General features: G+C 45.6%; 1 protein-coding gene across 4 annotated transcripts in view; it reads right to left on the bottom strand.

The window, feature by feature from the left end:
• The window catches only part of KALRN (kalirin RhoGEF kinase), a 467,474-nt gene extending 453,429 nt beyond the window's left edge, over positions 1-14,045 (bottom strand). For 2 of the 4 annotated variants that reach the window (XM_063400877.1, XM_063400875.1), the window contains exon 1: positions 13,692-14,037. In XM_063400877.1, the coding sequence (XP_063256947.1) occupies positions 13,692-13,764 (73 nt within the window). In that variant the 5' untranslated portion in view covers positions 13,765-14,037. Of the gene's footprint in view, positions 1-13,691 lie in introns of all 4 variants that reach the window. The other 2 variants (XM_063400879.1, XM_063400874.1) reach the window with 2 other exon arrangements.
• Positions 14,046-15,812: the final 1,767 nt, after the last annotated feature.

Here is a 15,812-nt window from a genome sequence, read left to right as displayed (position 1 = left end):
TAAATGCAGTTCCTGGAACACGTCTCTGGGAAAATATGAACAGAGATTGGAAGAGCAAAAAGGGAGCCAGGAGAGGAGATCTCTCCAGAAATCATTATCTGCAGCTGCTAATATAGCTGCATGTCAGATTTAAGGGAAAAAAAACCCAACAAAACAAACAAACAAACAAAACAAAACACCCACAACTTTAGTCCTACTTGCACTTCTAGTCTGTCCTCCATGGTATCCTATTAGTTTCAAGATTTTCAGTTTAAACTGTGTCTCTGTCATGACCATTTGACTTTCACCTACTTTGTGTGCAAACAGAGGTCACTGCACATCCCAGCAGCACGACAAGAGGAAAACAGTGATAGGCTCCCCTCAGAGCACTCTCTCATACCCTACAACTAATTGGAGGCCCATTTGTATTGAAGACATCTAGAAAACAGAGCCAGGGCATGGGTTTGCTAATTCTTGTCTTGAGGGGCACAAAACTGAACACATTGAGATTTAAGATGCCTCATCAGTGTGAAGTACAGGGCATTAATCACTTCCCTGGCCCTGCTGGCCACGCTCTTTCTGACACAAGCCAGGATGCCACTGACCTACCTGGTAGCCCTGGCTACCTGGGCACACTGCCAGCTCATGGCAGCCCTCACAGTGCTGTGCTTTGCACTGGTGGCTAGAAAGGTGTTGATAACACAGCAGGGTTTTGACTACTGCTGAGCAGCGCTCACAGCACCAACAGTGTCTCTCTCACATTCCCTCCCTCACCAGGAGGCTTCAGAAGGGACATAGCCAGGACAGCGGACCCAAACAAACCAAAGGGATGTTCCATCCTGTATCATGTCTGCTCAGCAATAAGAGCTAAGAGAAAGGAGGAAGAAAGGAGGTCAGCTGTTATTTACAACTCTTGTCTTCTGGAGCAACCACTATGCATGCTGAAGCCCTGCTTCCTGGGAATTGGCTGTATGTTGCCTGCTCATGGGAAGTAGACATTAAAACATTTGTTTTCCTTTGTTTCCACAATCAACCTTTGCTTTTTCTTTATCAAGCTACCTTTATCTTGATCCATGAAGAGGTTTTTTTCCATCTTATTATTTTCCACCTGGCTTGAAGAGGACAGTGACAGAGTGGCTCAATGGGCACCAGCCAAGGTCAACCCACCAGAGGCATTTACAGGGGGAAGAGAGCTCCCACACGAATCTCTGCAGGCCTCAGACTGGTGATCACTGCCTATGCTATACCTCCCACAGTTTCTGTCCCTACAGATAAATTCCAAAGAGGAAACTTTCCTTTGTCTATATATTCCAAAAGGAAGATGCAACATGACTTTCTGTTGATCAGTGTGAAAACTACTCTTTGGAGTAGCACCTGATTAGAAATCTCTGCAGTTGTCTCATTCACATGTGTCCTAGGGTGACTAAACCAAGACAACATGTTACACAGAGAACATTGCTGGGCAAACATAGGTGGGATGTGCAGTCAATCAATGCTCTTCAGAAGGCCACAGGTATTTATTCTGCCCTGGACAATGCCACATTAAGCAAACACTTGGAATAACAACACACAGGTTCTGCATTTGCTAGATACAGTCCAAGAGGAAAATGCATGAGGAAAAATGAGACCTAGAAAAGGAAATCATATACTATGGTTATAGCTCTATTAAACTCGGCTGTACAGAACCAGGCAGGAGGTACCTTCCCATGCCCCAAGTAGCTAACATGCTCATAGGAGACATCCCCAGCACAAACTCTATCACAGAGTGGGTGAGACTGCAGCAAAAAAGAAGCTGGCACTTGTAAACAACCACAAAGCAGGATGAGAGCTGTAAATGGCTCCTGACAGCACTCTCTTCATGGAGAGATCTCTGTGAAATACAGAATATATTAGCAAACCTGGGCCAGAAAGCAAAGCATTTCTAGGTAGGTGGAACTCTTTAATAGCATGTCATTAAATTTCTCTTACATTTAGTATTTAATAGATGTAACTTTCACAGAAGCACACTCATTACCCAAAACACACAGAGACCTCACCACACATTGAGCAGAACAGACACAGAGCCCAAGTGCCTTCTTTTGTCAGCATTCAGGTACTCAGTGAGGAGCAAAATCATGTGGATGTCTTAACACACTAAATTGGAAATATCCTTACTCTGCTACCAGTCTTTTTTGGCCCTATCCCCATACAAGTCTGTTAGCTAAACACAGGCCAAAATTTCTGCCTGTGTCAATTACGGTAGCTCCTCTGCTGTCACTGGCATTGGGCCATTTCTTATACCAGCTGTGGCTCTGACCTACGTAAATTTAAAAACAGGGCCAAGTGTCATAAAAATGTGAAGACTTCTTGGTGTGGACATAGGCAAGGTGTGTTAATCTCATTTCCAGGACTAAGGCCAAGAAGTACAACCTGTCTGAAGCAGGTCACCCGCATCCACATACAGGAACCCGTACCAAGAGGTTCAAGAAGAGATGAAAGTTCACACACCTCTCTGAATTCACCTGTCACTCCAGCATGAACTTTTGAAAATCCTACAGTAAAAGGGGATTGGTGTGCTTTTCCTGGCCTATGCCCTGCCAATAGAAGGTGAAGCCATTCAGTGCTTTGCCAGGGTTTGCTCCACCACCAGTACATGAGTTTCTCAAGAATATGGGCACCAAGTCCATACAATCTCAAGAAAACCACTTACCACAGCTTTGTGCCTGATTTTCCCCTTTTGGTAGATGAGACTTCCCTATTTTACACAAAGACTGCAAAACTCAGTAGTGTGTTCCAATGGTGTACTAATTCTGTGTATAATTTCTAATTATTGTTATCTCCATTACCACTGCACACCAAGAGGAGCTGAGGATGGCTGAGCCAAGCAAAGAAATTATTGTTCCTCCTGCTGTATGTCAAGCCCTTCTTGATTTTGGAGGTGGATGCTGTTGAAACTTGCCCTTTGTCTTCCTGAGAAAGAACCTATCAGTCATTTGGTTTGAACTATTGCAAATGAGCATCACAAGGCCCCCAGGCTGAAACATCATGATGGAGTTGAAGCTGGAACCAACACTGAATCAACCCCAATCACAGCAACCAGGTCTAAGCTGCCAGTAACACCTTACTGCATAGCCCGACGATGACAACCATCAGCTTTTAAAAAAGAAAAAGATCTTTTCCTATTATAAGGACTTATATGCTAGGAAGTGTCATTTTTACAAACTCCCATTACCACACAGATCAGTTCCAATTGATTTGAATTCATGCAATCAACAGGGTTTCCCCTCCAATCTTAGCATCAGAGGTGTCCTAAACCAAGACACACTTTAAAACTTTCTCCTGGCTCAAACAGTTCAAGACAGTCTCATTAGGGATTCAATAAATAAACTGAAGCAGCAGACACATTACAGACTAGCAGGAATCTGTAAGAGATAGCTGACCTATTTAACAGTCCAGCTAACTTTTGAGCAGGACTGAGTTGAATAGGAGCAAACTGTTAACAGGAGATTGGCACACCTTAGATCTAAGTCCTCAAGGCTCACAAGATCATTACTATTTACCCGATAGTGACTTTCTCCTTCAGACTAAATTTATCTGAGTGCTTCAGACTGACTCAATTAGCATCACTCCTGAACTCTCTGCCTCAGCACAGAAAAGCAGAGCAGGAAAGTTAAATTGCTGTGAACAGAGTGGCAGTCAGATCCAAGGAGATCGGCTCTCCATGACATGTTTTTGTGAACAAGAGGCATTAAACATGAAGCAGAACACGCAAAGATTTTGGCTGTATGTCTTCACTTCATATGGAAATGCCTTCTCTTCACAGCATCAAAGCAAGGCAGGCATCTGATGTACCACTATTAAAAGACTGCATTGTGGTAATAAGTCTTCATTGGTGAGGGACATCTAGAAGAGAAAACTTTGCTATTTTTCCTGTGCTTTGTCATAGCTCTTATGGCTGTCTTACCCAGTCTGAGCATGGAACATGCACAGGCTTGGCCTGTTCCTTCCTTTCACTGTGTACCCAGGCAATCTTGCCATTTTTTCTCTAGTGTGTCAGAAAACCTACCTTTGGCTTTCTATCCCAAAAGCTACAACTCAAATCAAACCTCTTATTGTCTCATTCCTGTGATTTCCTCTGGCTTCTGACCTTCCCCACACTGAAATCGTCTGCTTCCCTTCCATGGAGGATGCAGGCTGTGATCCCTTTCTCAGCCAAGTGCCCTCCAGTTCTGAAGTGCTCTGTTAGGTAACTTTATGGCATTCTTCCACGCTTTCCGTACAGTTTCCTCATTTCTTCCCTATCTTTCTGCTTGTACCTTATTCTCAGCCAGTTCTTCTGCTCTGCACCCAGTGCTTGACTCTTTAACTCCTCAGACTTATCCTTCAGACGTGTTTAAACACAAAATCAAAACACCAATATGTGGTTAAATGCCATCACAGTCTACTTGACAGCTTTTATCATAAGCACTCAATGGTGAGGATCATCTTTCTATTCAGTGTTCATGCAGGATCTGCTTCAGAAGGAACTAATCAGTGACTGAGACAGCAATACAAATAAGAAACCCTGCTAGAGAATCACCATAGCATTATGACAATATCATAGGTCCTAGAGGAGAACAGCCCAACTGGAAGTTTTATTGTATTTACTCACAATCTTTTGAATATTCTCAAGCACCTACAGCTTCAGAAGCTGTGCAGACTGACAAGCACAGCACTTGAATGGCCTGCTGAAAATTTTCATCTGGAGTCTCCACTAAACTTGTCCCATGGGAAAAGACAGTAGTAAACAGTGGAAGAGAAACACAGTCCAGATATTTCCACAGAAAGTAAATCTGCTTCCACAGAGAACTGCATATTTCTTGCTAGCTATTATTTTTAACCTCTCGCAGATTTATTTTTACTACAATTTAAATGTGTCTGTTATATGCCATAACATTATTATTATGGGAGACACTAAAATAGCAAAGTATTCTAGGCACTTGATACCATTTTACAGAACAGGGAATTACAGACAGCAATGACTTTGCTGCTGCTCACTGCAGTGACCCCCCCCTTTCAGCCTTGTTTCCTATAACTCCTCTGTGGAGTTACTCCCAAAGTTGTGGTCTGCCTTCTTTTGCAGTTTAACTGGCTGGGGAGAGGGAGGGGGGCAGCAAGAGGGGAAAAGGAACTAAAATTACTTCAATTTATTAGGAGGAACTTCTGATTTCTGCTGCCAGGATGTGGACACAGCTTTGGGCTCACAGCTGACAGCTTGAGGCTTCTGAAGCCATCAGCTAAGCCTACACATCTCATACCAAAAACTACCTGGGATACTTTAGAATCAGAGAACAGTTTGGATTGAAAGGGCCCTTTAAAGGTCATCTAGTCCAACACCCCTGCCACAAGTAGGGACATATTCCACTGCCTCAAGTTATTCAGGGTCCCATCCAGGCTTCCAGGAGTGGAGCATCCACAGCTTCTGTGGGCAAAGGGTTCAAGGGTTTTGTCATTCTCATAGTAATTTTTTTTTCTTTATCACTAGTCTGCACCTACTCTCTTTTACTTTAAAAATGATGCCTTCCTGTATTATCACAACTGATCCTGTTCTGAGCCTTCTCTTCTCCAGTTCTCTCAGCATTTCCTCACAGGACAGGTGTCCAACTCCTCCTATAATTTTTACAGACCTAACCTCAAGGCTTTAGTTCTGTTTTTCACTAAACTGCTTTAAATAAGCCAAAGTTTGTTTGTGCAAGGGTCTAAGGCTTTGACTTCAGAGTGTGTATTCTAATAAGACCAAGAAAATACATTTAAAGAAATAAAGTCCATCTTTGATAATCAGCTTAGCTTTTCAGTGCTCCAACACTGAGCAACATCTCTTCTTATCAAGTCAAGCTACGGTAGATCATAACTTTCCACTCCTGACAAACACAGCTGGCAAAGCTCTTTGTTCAGCTTGGATGCTGTTTGGCACAACAGTCTGACATTGACTTACAAGACCGATGAAAAATATGCATTGCTAATTTTCCTAAGTGCCATGCCAGTGCCTTTGGGGGCCATGCATTCACCTACCTTCCCATACAGTAACAGGATTTGTTCCCAGCTAATAAAGCAGACTTCACATCAACCCAGGAAAGACTTCAGTTAGGTTGTCCTCCTTCTTCGTTACTGAATGATATATTCATGGCAAAGCACTAAGGTTGATGACGTCTTTAAAATACATTTTTTCCATAGTGTGGGGGATACAAGCCGCTAATCCCTGCAGATCTCCTTTTTCTCCCCCATTGCCCCCGTGGTTTATCATGTCCAATTAGCCATCTGCTGTGCCCCGCTGCCACACAAAGGAAGCCCCCTCTCCTGCCCACAGCCCATCAGCGGGGCCATTGTCCCTGCTGACAAACAAGAATCAGACACTATTGTTTCCAGCTGACCATGCTGCTCCCAAAGTGGGCTGCCAGTTGCCACTAAAACAGCGGGAGCACCAGAGTCCACTCCAGGAGCCAGGAACCATGCCAGCAGCACCGGAATTACCGGGGAGCTTACACAAAGCACCTTTTGACATACACACATATATATATAGAGAGAGAGATTTTCTGATTTCAGGTAACAAACCAACCCGAGCCCAGTACTGCCCTCTCTGTGGCAGCTGCACAGGGCCATGCCGGACCTGCTGCCTTCACTGCTTCACCCCGCGGCCACCTGGCAAAGAAAGGGTCACAATACCCAGAAGAGAGCAACATCTTGGAGTCAAATCTTCCCTTGTTATGTTTTTATTGTTAGTAGCATTTTAAAGATAAGGCATGTCTTCTACCACTTCAGAACAGCTAATTCCACACACCAAAACTACCCTCCCTCCACCCAAAAAAAAAAAAAAAAGCATTTTAAAAACCTGAAAACTACACTGTGTCTACATGGGTACTAATTATGTAACAAGGTTAATTTAATTTCTCTCGCAAACAACATACATTCACCCTTTTTCCCAAGGCCACTTCACTAAAAGAAATGACCAGAGCAGCTGGTCTGCCAGTCACCAAGATGTTAAATTGAAGATCATTTCCTCTTATTATTCTCAGCAAAACATGATGTGACCTTACACTAAAAACTACAGTCTGCCTAATTACAGTAGTTTTGTTCCATCAGTGAAACTGAAATGCTGGTTCATATAATTAAGGTTACTAAAAAAGGAATTTCACTTTTCGTTTTAAAGGTAATTTGTTGCCTTGAAGTGCAACAAATTAGACCTATGTACCTGAATGTTTCCATTTTGTGCAATTTGAAAGAAATAAAAAAACCTCCTAGATTTTAGTAAGAAAGCCCCATGTTGATAAGAGACAAAGAACCCAAAGAAACCACAATTTATTTCAGGCACTCATAAATGAAAATTAGCAAACAAAATGAATATTTATATTTAAAAGTAGAAACAGAATTATCTTCTAAGCCCTTGATTAAGTAACAAATTACTTAAACTTCAACAAATGTTTTAGATGATATATAACATTCATCAGTGAACATACATTGTTTCAATATATCAATTTGAATGTCCACTGAATAGTTCAAAATAAAATAAATGAAAAACCACTGAAACTAATGTGAATCCACAGTAATCACATCGGTTAATGACTTTCACAATGACTTATAAACACAGGAAAGTCTGCCCTGGATTCAAATACAAGGATCATTCTGAATCAAATATGAAATACGACATGAAAACTTAGATATTTTGCTGAAATTTTACTCCATTCCTAGCACGAAATGCTCTAAATCCCATTTCAACACACTGCAGGCCACATATCACACAGGTGCCTGACTTAAACCTAGATTTACGATTGCCATTGCAGTGCCTGGGTCAAGTTCTGTTTCCAGTTACATCTGTGAAAACTCCCAAGCAATTCCTCTGAAGTTCTCTGGATCTGTACACCAGTAACACAATCCATCCGAGAAGCGAATGGGAAAGAAATAATTCAAAATATTATGACTTCTTTTTTTTTTACAGTCCTTTACACTTTAAGGCTCTCCATTCAGACAATCATATTTGACTTCTCTTTTCATATCCAGCTCTCTTTTGCAAAACACATATTGGAATATTCCCTGTTATTCTTGCCAGATTCTCTAGGCAAAATTCCCCAAGTGGCAGAGTCCCTTCAGTTAAACACAGGGTGTGTGAGCCATGCAAGGCTGTAAAACGGGAGTTGTTTATCCAAAGAAATATTAAAAGCAGGACACCAGTCCAAATTAAACAAAAGCACAAATACCTCTAAGTCATTTCATGACTTTAGGTTCCAGCCGTAAAAGGCACAGCACTATGGGTTTATAAGGCCTAATACTCCATAAGTATTTTCTTTGATGTAACTACGAAGTACTTAAAATACCACTGGGTACTGTATGGTACATGTCACCATGGAGCAATAAAGCTGCTCTACATCCATAATCAGCCTTTCCAGAGACCATAAGGTCACAGCAGCTGAAACAACAGAATACTTCACTCCCAACCTTCAAGAGGCCCAGAGCACCTGTGCAGCCAGAGGACTCCCTAAAAGGCTCTTCACGTGGGGGTGTGCCTGGAAATTACAGCAAACAAAACCCACCAAACCCATCAAAGCCTCACCCATTTTTAAAACCTCCTGTTTCCCCAGCAGGTTATTATTATGAGACTTGATAAAATACAGTATGGGAGGCAGGTGGTAGGAAAGAGTGATAGTTATATTTGCCTGGCCAGGTTGGATACTCACTTACATCCAAACCCCTAATCATTCCAAGACTCACATGGCCATCCAAGTAGTCCACTCGTAAAATAATCTACACAAGCTCTAGGAGAGTTCCTCTTTTGTGATGACTTCAGGATTACACTTCTTTCAGAGTTTCAACCCAAAAACACGATGTAGGCAACAGCTTCCTCCCATAACTTCTGTAGGTGCCATATCAAGCCTTGTTATAGTGCCTGTGCATTTTACTAATGCCTGTGTTTTAAGCTTATGTTCCCTACTGCACCTTGACCTGCAAATCAAGGATTGTGAACTTCAGTACACATGAGCTCTGAACAGAAGCTGGGTGTGAGTTGCCCCTTCCGCTGGAAGTGATAAAGTTCAACATTAATTGAATTAGTATCAAATAGAATAAGTATCTTCCTACTGGCCTATAACACAATGCAATCTTATCCAGAATAACATTGTAAATAACCATCAGATATCATCCCTGTTGCCCAGTACATACTTCTGTGTGAGAAGGAAGGAAGCAGTATGGGAAAGAAACGCTCCTCTGAACAAAAATCATTCATTTAAATTGTTTCCTTCCTGCATCAGACAAAAAGAGATCTTTCTTTTTTTTGACACAAGACCTCACAATCCAGGAGCTTTTGCCCCATTTCTTAGCAGCATCTGCATGGCAAGAGAAGGAAGAGGACAGCCATTCCCACCAAGACCTCTTGAGTCACCTGTATGTCCTTTCCCATGTCCACATGAAAATTCCTGAACTAGCAGATCTGCCTCAGAGTCCTGAGGTGGGAGAGATGGGACAACCACAGGGCAGAGCCACACAGCCTTCCCCATGCACTGGAGAGGCTTGGGGGGACCTGGGTTCCCACCTGTAGTAAAACAGCAACTCCTCCCCCATGCCAGTCACAATAAAAACCACCTACACTAGACAAGAAAGAAAGAAAACAACAAAACTCATATTCCTGACAGGGTCAGAGGTCAAAGCCTCCAGAGACTGGTACAGATTTTGATTAGAAGCATCACCTCAAAGAACAGAAGCGCTTTCCAAATGGTAGGACAGACCTGACAGTCTTTTCCACAACAGAGCCTCCTTTAACAGCAGCACACATTGCCAGACCAGGCCTTATGAATTATAAAGTCTCAAGGTAAGGAAGGCAGGCATCACACGAACACCTCACCCCAGTGACACCTCAACTGAATCAATTCACCTGCTCTGCAAGGAGACACTTGAGTCCATCAACCTCAAGGAGCACTTCTCTGCTGACACTACTTCAAGCACATCTTTTCTTCAAACAGCCTAGCCAATGCCAATCATTTTAAAGTTATTTAATAGCACAACTGCCAGTCACTCATGCACAAATGAAGAACACTAGCAGTATGGCTGGCTGAAAAGCAGAGAGCAAACAGAATAATTCATCACGTCCAAAGGAGATAGAACAACGTCGATTTTCAACTCACAGGAAGTATCGATGACAAAGTCGGCATCTTCATATCACACATAATCAATGTTACACTTAAGTGCCAGAAGAATAAATTAGAAAATAAAACAGTACCTGCCAGTGCACAAGAAATATGATGACTACTTTTGCTAGTAATTACTAGTTTGCTAAATTGTTGTGTCACTGACCTCTATAAATATTTAAATTTTTGGTAAAGAATTTCCTTATGCATTTCACCCCTGTATCCAAAACACACTGCAGAAATTACTGCAGCTTAGGCTGGAAGCTAAAGCTTTCTCTCTCTGTCTGTATTCAAGGGATCTCTCTTATTTGTACACTTTGAAAGTGACTTACTTGATGGTTGAAACTGTAAGTATTTGGATTCCATTCCACACAGTAAAAAAGTTTCAGTACACATTTAATACAGACTATTAAGAGTTCCAGAGAACCTGGTCATATTTTACCTGTCAAAAAACCAGACTTAAGAAACTTGGTAAGGCATACCTAGGCATAGATTCAGGTTTTTACTCAAACAGAAGCAATAGACATCATGCAGAAATTGCTGCTACAGTTCAGCAAATGGTGCTATCCTAGAAATCAGAGCTGGAGACAGCAATAGTAATTTCTGCCCTCCACATCCCTCTGCCTGTTAATTTTTATCCCAATTACAAGGGATTGAGTCTCTAAAAGAGAATACCTGAATTTCTTACTGCATATATCAGATGGTGAAAATCAGAATAGTCCCTTTCCTGCCTTACTCCGGGGAGGTTTTAACTGACTGCCAGCATCAACTACACAGTTGTTAAATGCACCCTTTTCTTAAAAGTCATTCCTGGCTCTCATCAGTGTAAGCGCCAGAACAGAGCTTCCTTTATTAGTTCACGTTAATTTCTGCAGTTTGCCTTTTCAGGTACAGCTCAGAAAGCCGCTGTCTCGGGTGTCCCCGCCGATAAGGGACGGGTACCACGAGTGTTTGGGTGCTGCTGGGGGAGCTGCTCTGCGAGCGGCGCCACTCCCAGCACCAGCCTCCTCTGCCGGTAGCAGGGAGCAGCTATCGATCCTCCCGGCTCAGTGCAAAGCCCAGCTGGCTGCTAAAAGCCTCGGAGAGAGGTTTTGTTGTTTCGACTCCGTTTTTTTTAACAAATGATGAGTTCATGCTTTTTCATGTGGTAATTGTGAATTTGGGAAGAGTTTAGGCTGTTTAGTATAAGCTTGGGTTATCAGAGCAGCTAATCTTTAAACCACATACATTCATTTTTTATTTGATGTGAGCACGTAGGACAATGGTTACATTTTACAAATTCAGAACACAAGTCAGGACAAAGTACAGAAGAAAAAAATCTAGTATCAAGGGAAAAAGAATGCTAAGTCAATGCAGGCCTCTGTAGGATTACAAATCAGACCCCATCTCACAGTCCCTCCTCAGACAGGATCGCTATTGTCAGCCTGAGAGGTGTGGGAGTCAGTTGTGTCCTGGCTACGATTGTTCTCCCAAGCCCCACATCAGCTGCTCTCTCCCCCATCCATTAAACCCAACTTCACACTGGCACCACAGCAGTGCACAAACCACAAGGGAAGGGGCCCCAAACAACGCAGAGAACCAACGCTGTCATTCCACACCAGTCATACCTGTGCTCGTGCTTTCCCCAGTTCTCAGGGATGTTGCCAGCAGACAGCCAACATTAATTACTAATAGTCTGGGGGGTTTTTCCCACATCATCATTTTGGACACAAGATGCTATGTAATGATGCAGAAACAAGAATTTTGCCATCCTCTTTGATGAAGCTTAGGGTGAAGCAGAAGCCTAGCAGGGATGGCCTATGCATACATGCTTCAGTGCAAGGATAGGATCCAGGCACCTCTCCCAAGCCCAGGTTCCTGTGATTTTGTCTCCTCAAGACACAGAAGTGTTAGGAGACTCTGAAATCTCAGGGCTAAATGTATAATGCATGTTTCAAGTGTATTCATGGATCTACAGGTGAAATTTAAGGTGAAGGAGGAGAGAAGCTTAAGAGAAATGTCTAGCCACATGGCTCCCTGTGCTTTTCCCTCATCTAGGAATACTTTTTTATATAAGCTAGACAGATTTGACTCTCTCCAAATTCAATTCTGCTAACGTGCTTACATTGAGAAGGCAGTGTCACAGAGAAATTATTCAGCTTTGGGTGAAGAAGGGGAGTGACAAGGGAGAGGGGTAACCTTAATTAACGTTCCTTTTAAAAGGAAAATTAGTGGGTTGTTTTCCTTTTCTTTTTTCTAACAAATCTGTCATTGTTGAGACTTAGGAAATTATCTTGTAACCAGGTAGGCTATCAACAGGCAAATACCCTATGGCTTAATGACTTGTGGATCATAAGATACACACAGCCAGACCTTATTATACTTATCCTCTAGATCAAAGGGTTTTCACATAAATGGGGTGCAGTCTACCATAGCACAGAGCTGCTGCAGGCCTTCAGGATTTTACTTCTTTAAAGTTTTGGTGATTACATAATCGCTTTTTTGTAACTGGAGCTCACAGCATTGTGTGTAGCTAATGAGCAGGTAGGAGAAAGAAAACAGCTGAAAAGCAGTCTTGACAAACAGCTGTGGCAGTAAGTGTCAGTCCTAGCCCAAAAGGGTCAATCCCCTTATGAAACAAGGACTTAATCCTTTACATTTTTTAATTAAAAATCTACCAAGAAGATTATAAAACTTTCTTAAGATTTTGGTGGGGGAGGGAGCGAGGGAGAAGAGGGGGTGTGTCATGCAGACCACAAGTTGCTTCAGTTAAGATGCTCATCGAGTGCAAAGCCATGTTTCAGAGCTGGGGACTCCTACACAAACACCACCTCACAAACGAGTGATGCGGCGGGGATCCCAGCACGTACCTATTGCCCACAAAATGTAATTAACCATTGCTTCATTAGCAAAGGCTCCCTGCGTTCTGCTGTAGTCCAGATGCACTTTGGCTGCACTTCAGCATCCTTTGAATCGGGAGAGTGAAACACAGGGCTCCCACCCAGCCCTGAGCTACTCAGCGAGCCCTTCTCCGCGAGGTCAGCATCCCCGGCCGGCAGCGGGGCTGCGGGCGAGCGCTGCCCGGGGCGCCTCTGCACTCACTCGCTGTCCACCCGAGGGCGGCACGGGCAGCGCCCGGCGCTTCGCCCGGCGGGAGCGGGGCAGGCAGCCAGTTCCGCTTCCAAATACCAGCCGGTACCCGGGTGGCCGCTGCCGCCGGGGCGGGGGCCCGGCGGGGCCCAGCCAGCGCCCAGCCGGCGCTGCTTCCCGCGGGGGTGACAACGCGGCAGCTCTCCCCGAGCATCCCCGCGGGGCTTTTGTGCCTGCTTGGGGCGGGGGCCTGGCCGGTCCTCTCCAGAGGCGGTGGGAGCGCAGCCCCGCTGTAGCATCCTCCCAGGGGCGGGAGGGGCGACAGGGGCACGGGCGCACCGAGGGGTTGCGGCGGACAAAGCGAGCAGACAGGCGGGGACCCCCTCCATCCCCTCTTCTCCCCTCCCCGCGGCTCCGCTGCTGGCGGTGCCCGCGCCGCAGCCGCCAGCCCCGCATCCCGCGGCGGAGGCAGGGCCCGGCGCTGCCCTGGCCCCTTCCCTGCGGCTCCCCTACCTGTTCGGAAGAAAGCGTCCACCTCGGAGTCAGGGACAGCGCCTTCCTCCGCCGCCCCTTCGGCGGGATTCATGGCTGGGGGAGAGGCGGCGGCGAGCCCGGCGGCTGGTAATATCCAGTGAGTTAAGGAGGAGGAGAGCCGAGAGAGAGAGAGAGAAAAAGAGGGAGGGAGAAGAGGAGGGAGGGAGGGATGGAGGCGCGTTCAGCTGCGAGCCCAACCGAGCGCCGCTCGGATCATCCCTTCCGCGGTGCCTGCGGGGCGGCTGCCCCGGGGCTGGGCTGCGCTGCCCCCGGGCTGCGCTGGGCGGTGCGGCCGGGGCGGGGTGCCGGTGCCGAGCCCCGCCGCCGCCGGCCCCCTCCCCTCCACCCGCTATTGTTCCGACCTGCTCCGCTCCGCTCCCCCCGCCGCCGCCGCTGCCCCTCGCCGCGCTGACAGCCCGGCCCGGCCCCCGGCGGCCGCCCCCGCCGCTTCCCTGCCGGCACTTCCTGAGCCAGGCCGGGCGCCGGCCGGGGAGGCTGCGGCGCCCCCCGCCGCCGGGGCAGCCCCTCTGCGGGGCGCGGCCGCTCCGGGCGGGGCGCGGGTCCGGCCGCTCCGGGCGGGGCGGGCCGGGCACAGGTGCGGGCACGGACGCCCCGCGGGGGCCGGGAGGGAATTTTTGCTTTATTCCCTAGCCCTGTACCCTCCGCAGCCGTATGGCTGTGCATCCCTGGGCTGCACCGCTGCCATGTCTCCCCTCTGATGAACAGCCGCGGGGGCACGGCGCGGCGCTCGGCTGTTAGCCGGGCAGACACTCGGGGGGCGAAAGTGAACGCTGATATGGTTATACGGACACAAAAGCTGTTCTTTGTTTTGGGGTTGGGTAAAGGGGTTGGGGTTCTGGGTTTGGTTTTTTTATGTTCAGGATCTGTTGGGTACGATTGCTTTGGAAACGATCAGCGAGGCTGCATGTTGTTGCAGGTATGCCTTCATATTTTATTCTTTACAGTCTTCGGTGACTAGAGAGCCAAAAAGGAGTTTGGAAAGCCAAGATCTTGGTCCCAGCTCAGACATTGATTCTGCTTGCTAAATGATTTTGATTTCTCTACTGTAGCTCCAATATTTGTAATTTGGGACTATAATTGTCTCAAAAGGAATGCTGTGAGGAATACGTGTTTGTACTTTGTTAGCCGCTGAGTTACATGTTCTTCCCTGAGTCCAGCTATCAAGATTTCAAGCACAGACAGGCACAGACAGATGAAGACAGATGTTTACCATTTGGGCACTTTCTTTTCCTCTTCACCTATTTGAAGTTTCCCCAGCTCCTCATTCTTCTACAGTCACATAACAGCTCTAAAATGAGTTTAAGGAGAAATGTTGCTTTTTCACCTAACCACCACTGTAAAACAGGAATGTTATTCTCACACCTCACAGTTGTTCATCTTTGCTTCCTCTGCCTTTAGAAAGTAAAAGCAACTGTTGGTGTGAGGATCCCTCTGGCTGTACTACCCTTGGATAACCCATCCTTGCTGCAAGATCCCATCCATCACTCTCAAGAACAGAAGCCTTTTAGCCAGAACACCCCCGTGGCCTCGCTGTCTTTATCCTTTAGGGGTAATGCCTAACCATCACTCATTTGCCATTGAAAATCTCTGATGTTTAAGGGACTTGAGGACAAAACCACTCTGAAACCTGGTCAGCATGGACAGACACACTGGGGCACTTCAAATGAGGTATCAGTCTAGTGCAACTTTAGGAAGAAAATACTTTGTCTAGAAGAAGTGCCAGAGCCAACTGGTTTTAAGAGACACTGTTGGGATCAGTTCTCAATCCCTAGGTAGTTTAGCAGTTGAGGTTGGCAGAACATTTTGTGTTTCAGCCCAGATTATTTTAGATACCAGAGGAGCATGGGTTTCCTCCACCTGATCTCATCTCAACAGAACATAAGGGAAGGCTGGATTTGGATGTGTATTACACTTGATAAAAAGACTGAAAATTTCCCTGCAGAAATTCAACTGTCAAAATGGTATTGACCAGGCAGGATGAGCACAGAGATCCCAGTCACATCTCCTCTGACCTTACTGTTTACTACTCCAATTTAAACAGAATGTGTCATGCCCAGGGACTCAGAAATAAGAGCAAAC

This window comes from Prinia subflava, chromosome 6, assembly GCF_021018805.1.
Source record: "Prinia subflava isolate CZ2003 ecotype Zambia chromosome 6, Cam_Psub_1.2, whole genome shotgun sequence".
Lineage (NCBI taxonomy): Eukaryota > Metazoa > Chordata > Aves > Passeriformes > Cisticolidae > Prinia > Prinia subflava.
This window is presented reverse-complemented; position numbering and strand designations above follow the sequence as displayed.